This window comes from Neophocaena asiaeorientalis, unplaced genomic scaffold (assembly GCF_003031525.2).
Source record: "Neophocaena asiaeorientalis asiaeorientalis breed wild unplaced genomic scaffold, Neophocaena_asiaeorientalis_V1.1 scaffold241, whole genome shotgun sequence".
NCBI classification, from domain to species: Eukaryota; Metazoa; Chordata; class Mammalia; order Artiodactyla; family Phocoenidae; genus Neophocaena; species Neophocaena asiaeorientalis.
In genome coordinates, this window is record NW_020172287.1 from 861,214 (window position 1) to 867,663 (window position 6,450).

At 42.1% G+C, this 6,450-nt stretch overlaps 1 protein-coding gene across 1 annotated transcript in view; it reads right to left on the reverse strand.

The window, feature by feature from the left end:
• Positions 1 to 6,450, reverse strand: part of MAML1 (mastermind like transcriptional coactivator 1) — a 46,471-nt gene that overhangs the window by 38,669 nt on the left and 1,352 nt on the right. The window contains 1 exon segment of the mRNA XM_024765042.1: positions 6,378 to 6,449. Coding sequence (XP_024620810.1) covers positions 6,378 to 6,449 — 72 coding nt within the window.

The window sequence follows — 6,450 nt, forward strand, 5'->3', positions numbered from 1 at the left end:
AAACTTTAAATTTGTTTATCCCAGTGTCACCCAAATTTGCTCAACTCTAGAACTGTTTTAACAGCCCATGAAATTAGCGTTTCATATAACGCCCTTTGGGAAAACATCTGGCAAAATATTAAGACCCATTTTAAAAGTCAAGTCTTTAAAACTTTCCCAACTTCACCCAAGGGGCATCCCTTTTCTAGTATTCCCACAGGCTTTTCAGCCCTCAACAGGGCTTTGCAAAGAACTGTTTACCACCTACTCCCCAAGAGACTGCATGACACACAGGTCTGGCACCACCACAATTTCTGGCTCCCAGCAGGAGCTCAATGTTGGTTGAACAAATAACCAACTTAAAGATGGAAATAGAGACTTCCTTGGCGATCCAAGTGGTTAAGACTCTGCTCTCCCAATGCAGGGGGCACTGGTTCAATACCTGGTCGGGGAACTAAGATTCTGCATGCTGCAGAGCGTGGCCAAAAAAAAAAACCAAACCAAAACAAAAACACCCCCCAAAACACAAAACTCAAAAAAACAGGAAATGAAGAAAAGGAGTGGATAATTCCCAAGTTTCTACTTTGGATGACTAGACTAGGGAAAATACTCTTAAGAAACATAAGACTGGCAAGAAAAAGGGAGAGTCCCTTTTGGACATGTGGGAAATCAAAGTGGAAATGTCCAAGAGACAGCTGGATCTGAACCTTGGTAGAGATATCTGATGAATCTCATTATTACAGGTGACAGATGAAGCCATGAAAGAATCAATGACAGGGATTTCCCTGGTGGTCCAGTGGTTAAGAATCCGCCTTCCAATGCAGGGGATGAGGGTTCGATCACTGGTCGGGGAACTAAGATCCCATATGTCGCAGGGCAACTAAGCCCGCAAGCCACAACTAGAGAGCCCACGTGCCACAACTACTGAGCCTGGGCGCCCTGGAGTCCGCACACCACAACTAGAGAGAAGCCTGTGCCCTGCAACGAAGAACCCGAGCGCCACAATCTTAAGATCCCACATGCTGCAATGAATATCCCACATGCCACAACTAAGACCCGACGCAGCCAAATAAATAAATATTAAAAAAAAAAAAATCAATGACATTAACCCAGGAAAAGAAAACTGAGTGGAAAAAGTAGAGAATTTAGTTGGTTGGGGACCATGAATGTTTAAAAAGTGTGCAAAGAAAGTTTCTCAAGCCAAAAAAATTGGAATTCCCTTCAATGCCTCTCATTTGCCCCCATCCAATCCATCTAGTCCATCAGCAACCTCTGTCACCTCTGCCTTAAGAAGCTGTCCAGAATCCATCTCCTCCTCTCCATCTGCACTACTACCACCAGCCCCAGCCTAGACATTGCAAAAGCTTTAACTGCATCCACTCTTGCCCAGACCAATCCCAGACATCCTCCATCTAGCACCAGAATGGCCTTTAAAAAATGTTAGATCATGTGATGTTTTTGCTTAAAATCCTGCTATTGCTTCTCACTGCACCTGATCTGATCCTTGCTTACTCATACCAACTGCATACCTGCTGCTCTGGCCACACTGACCTCCTTTCTGTCTTCATGCAAGCTCAGAAGGTTCCTGCCTCCGAGACTTTGTGCTGGTGGCTCTAACTGGAATGTTCTTTTCTGAAACTTTCAGCTGATTCATAAACTCCTGTCATTCAGGCCAAATTAAGACAAAGCTGCTACTACCATATCTAAAGCTGCTGCTACAAATCACTTAGTATCACATAACTCTTAAAATTTTTTCTTAGCATTTATTATAACTTAAAATTAATTTAAAAAATTATTGATCTCTCTCCGTAAGAACAGAGTTTCAATTTGTCTTGTTCACTGCTGTATCCCTAGCAACTAAAATATGCTCTGGCCCACAGTAGGTACTCAAATATTTGTTGCATGAATTAATAAGGGAAAGCAGGAAGGAGACAGAAAAAAAGTCAGAAAGCTGGAAAGAAAATCAGAAGAGAGTAGAAGCTAAGAGAAGAGTCTTAGGAAGGAGGAAGTCAAAAAGAATGATGACTAAGAAGCCACTGAATTTGGTAATTCCATCTTTGGTGTCCTTTAAGGGGGCAGCTTTGGAAAAGTAAAAGAGGTAGAAGGCAGATTACAATGGGGCAATGAGTAAATGGGAAGTACAGTGGAAAGCACAAAGGGAAGGAAGGAGATAGAATACTATTTTGAGGGTGAGAAAAGACAAAAGAAAGGAGAATATGTGCTCCTGTTTCAAGCTAAAGGGAAGGACCCAGTGGGAAAGGGGATACTGAAGATAAAAAAGGAAAGATGGTACTATGACAATGTCGCAAATGTTATAGGAAGAAATGGGATTCTAAAGCCACATTAGTCATCTTTTCTCTAAAATTATCCCACATGATTATAGAACAATGTCTGTTTTATGTTTAGAAAATAATTTGTTATTTACATAATTCCTACACAAGTTTGGTCTACAAAATCATTATTAAAATTTCACACATCTTTCTTAACTCTTAGAAGGTACACACTGGGTGCTTGGGGTAGAGAGCCATATGACAATGGGTAGAATCTAAGAGGAGGGTATGCAGATGTTCTTTGTATTATTTGTGTAGTTATGTATAGATAAAAGTTAAAAAGAGAGAAGAAAGAAAAAGAGGAAAGAAGAGAGAAAGGAAGGAAATTACACACTAACATTTTTCATGAACTTAAATGCAAAAAATCCTCGACAAAATATGAACATTTTGAATCTAGAGATGTATAAAAAGAGTTCTTAAACATAACACCAAAACACAATTCATAAAACAAATGATTATAAACTGGATTTTATCAAAATTAAATTTTTCTGTCCTGTGAAAAATCTTATTAAAAGGATAAAAAGAAAAAGAAAAAAAAGAGAGAGAGAGAGAAATACTGCATGCCTAAACTAAGCAGGAAAGGCAACTTCCATGAATGGCTGGCATGCAACCGTCAAATTTCTTGGTAGACTATCACAATGACTTAAGGAGTAAGCAGCAAAAGTGTGACAATGGTGGATAAGGGGATGTGGCATAAACCTTTATAACATTTTACTAAAAGAAGGATTTCCCTGGTGGTCCAGTGGCTGAGGCTCTGCACTCCCAATTCAGGGGGGCCCGGGTTCGAGCCCTGGTCAGGGAACTAGATCCCACATGCATGCTGCAACTAAGAAGTCCACGTGCCATGGCAAGGATCCCGTGTGCTGCCACTAAGACCAGGTGCAGCCAAAATAAATAAATATTAAAAAAAAAATTTTTTACTAAAAGGAAATGTTCAAGCTATTGTAGAAGACTATTTTCATGACAGAATGAATGTATAAAGTGAGTGGATAATTCTCTATTATCTGGCATCCCTAATACAAAGAAGTCAATCTGGACTTCCCTGGTGGCGCAGTGGTTAAGAATCCGCCTGCCAATGCAGGGGACACGGGTTCGATCCCTGGTCTAGGAAGATCCCACATGTCGCGGAGCAACTAAGCCTTGTGCCATAACTACTGAGCCTGTGTGCCACAACTACTGAGCCCACGTGCCACAACTACTGAAGCCCACATGCCTAGAACCCGTGCTCTGCAACAAGAGAAGCCACCGTGATGAGAAGCCCGTGCACCGCAATAAAGAGTAGCCTCCACTCCCTGCAACTAGAGAAACCCCCCGTGCAGCAATGACGACCCAACACAGCCAAAAATAAATTAATTAATTAAAAAAAAAAGTCAATCCTATCATTAGAAAACTACTATTTGGTTTTTAATGAGCACACACAGTATGAAGAAAACCTAATGAGGTAATTCCTTGACAATTAGAGTAGAAAAAAGTCTGAAGCACTGTTTCTGATCCATCTCTAACAGTATCTACAGTAGGAAGATAGTGGTCAAGGTTTTGTTGTGGTGGAATATCCTAAGAAGGGGAAAAACATAAGCAGGAGGTGTACTCTACTAGTAATTTGACTTGATCCCTTTTCACTTGTACAAATGGTTTACCGATGGTAACTCTGCTATGAAACGACTGCTTAAGAGTACTACAGGACATTTGGAAAAAAATAATAATAATATTCCTTATGCAAGGAATATTAATTAGATCAAATACATACACAGAATTGTCAAAAATAACAATGACTAAGAGGTACTTTCTCCCCTCCATTTCTCTGGCAAAGCTGTGCTCTCTCTCCAAGCCAAAATCCTACCAAGGCAAGGACTCTCCCCCTCTCTGAACTGAAGGAGCCACTAAAATGGAACAAGCCACTGTGTTCTTAGTGACACTGATCTTCCATTCCTAAAACCCCACTCCAAGGCCAAAGAGCTCACCTAGAATCACTTGGAGACTGAAGTGAAAAAGGTCCTTCTTCCTAGTAAGGAGGTTGAAGAGCAATTCCATTCTAAAGTTTAACTCATGAAATCCATGGGTCAAGGTTTAATGTGATAAGACATCAACATAACATGGCACACCTAATCACCCAAAAGAATGACTGACAGGCCAGACTCAAGTTCTAACACACTCAGAATTAATTTCTCTTCAAACAGCATGTCCAATTTCTCTCTAGTAGTTTAGGACTAAAAATATCATAGGGGATCTAAATTCTTGGTCTCTTTAAACAAACTGAATCACTACTAATATACATTCTAGGGGGTGGTTCAAGGTAACTATGTGAGTGTAAAATTGAGATTTTTATGAGCTTTTACTATTTACTTACACGGAATTACCACCCACAACTCTTTTTTAAAATTAATTAATTAATTCATTTTTGGCTGTGTTGGGTCTTATTGCTTCGCGTGGGCTTTCTCTAGTTGCGGTGTGCGGCCTTCTCATTGTGGTGGCTTCTCTTGCTGCAGAGCACTGGCTCTAGGCGCACAGGCTTCAGTAACTGTGGCACGTGGGCTCAGTAGTTGTGGCTCGCGGGCTCTAGAGAGCAGGCTCAGTAGTTGTGGCACATGCGCTTAGTTGCTCCGCGGCATGTGCGATCTTCCCGGACCAGGGCTCCAACCCGTGTCCCCTGCATTGGCAGGCGGATTCTTAACCACTGCGCCACCAGGGAAACCGCCCCCCCCCCCAACAACTCTTAAAAGTCTTTCCTTTGACTGTGAGCTGCACCCCTCCCTGTCTCCCAGGGCTTACAGTCTGTTTGCAAGACATGTCCTAAAGTAGTATGTGACGTTGTGCTTAAAATAAATAGCATAGACAATACATTTCCTAAATGTTTTGACAAAGGAGATTCTAACTGTTGTGGGGTAGGGTGGAAACTGGTTTTAAAGAGGAAGATGAGATGGCCCTGAAGGATGTCAGGATTCTGAAAGGTGATGGGGGAGGGTCCTGCAGGCAGCCTTTCCATTTATGAAATATTTTTCACATCGACACTCATTTCTTTTGAGTCTTACAAAAATCCTAGAGGAAACCAAACACATCCTCAGTTTACAGACAAGAAAAGTGAGGATGAGAAGACTTGACTATGTAAGACTTGATAACAATAAGCAATGAGATGTCCAGTAGCCCAAGCTAGTGTGGGAGAGAATAAGGAAAATAATTCAAACAGAGCATAGGGGCTGTGACACACCTAGCATTTAAAGGGTGAAAGAGACCGAACACCTTAAGACTAATTAGGGAAGAGTACTGCAACAGCCCAGGTGAGACCTTAACAAAGGCATGAATTTAAAAACACACAAATTAAATTGGCAACATTTGTTCTAAACTTTAAATTACCAAGAAAACAACAGCAAGGAACCTTATAATCAGTCTCAGGAAGGAAAACCTCTAACCAACAAATTTCCCGAATATCTACTGAGAACCCAAAGGGCATAATACTTTACCAACAAACTCTAATATCATCAGAGGTTTTAAACAGGCTTATAATGAAAACTGGCTTTGTCAACAGTATTGCTGGAATCACAAATTCACAAATTTCAGGGTTGCCTAAATAAAGAATACCTTTGTACACCTCAATGAGCAGTACTATGTCTTTACTAAGATTTCCAAAGATTCTTGATTTTCCATGCAGAACAGTTTGGTCAACTAAAGGCCGTTTTATTTCCATATTTTAAGCCCTGACCCTGCAAAGAGCAAGGACCCAATGAACATTTGCAGAATAAATGAAGCCACTATCACAGGCAACTTAAATGCCAGTCTCTTCCAAAATAAAGTTCTCAAAATTTCGGAATCCAGTCTGGAAGAAAAACCTTTCACCGACAGTTCACCAGCCTTCCCACCCGGGACCTTAATGTAAGGTCCTTAGGGTCATGTTTTCCCAAAGTAACGCCACAGTGCCATTTCCCGCAGATGACAACCACTCAGTCCCTGCCATGTTAGCCTCCCCTGAGTCAGACCAGAGAAGTTGCGGGCACTAGGGAAGTCCCAAAGGGCCCTGGGCGGCGTCAGGGGCAGCATCTCCCGGGAAGGGGCTGCTCCCCGAGCCCTACTCACCGCGACCGGGAGGCCGTGCTCTGGGCCATCGGCGGCGTCGAGGCGGGGGGCCGGGGCGGGCGCCGGGGCCGGG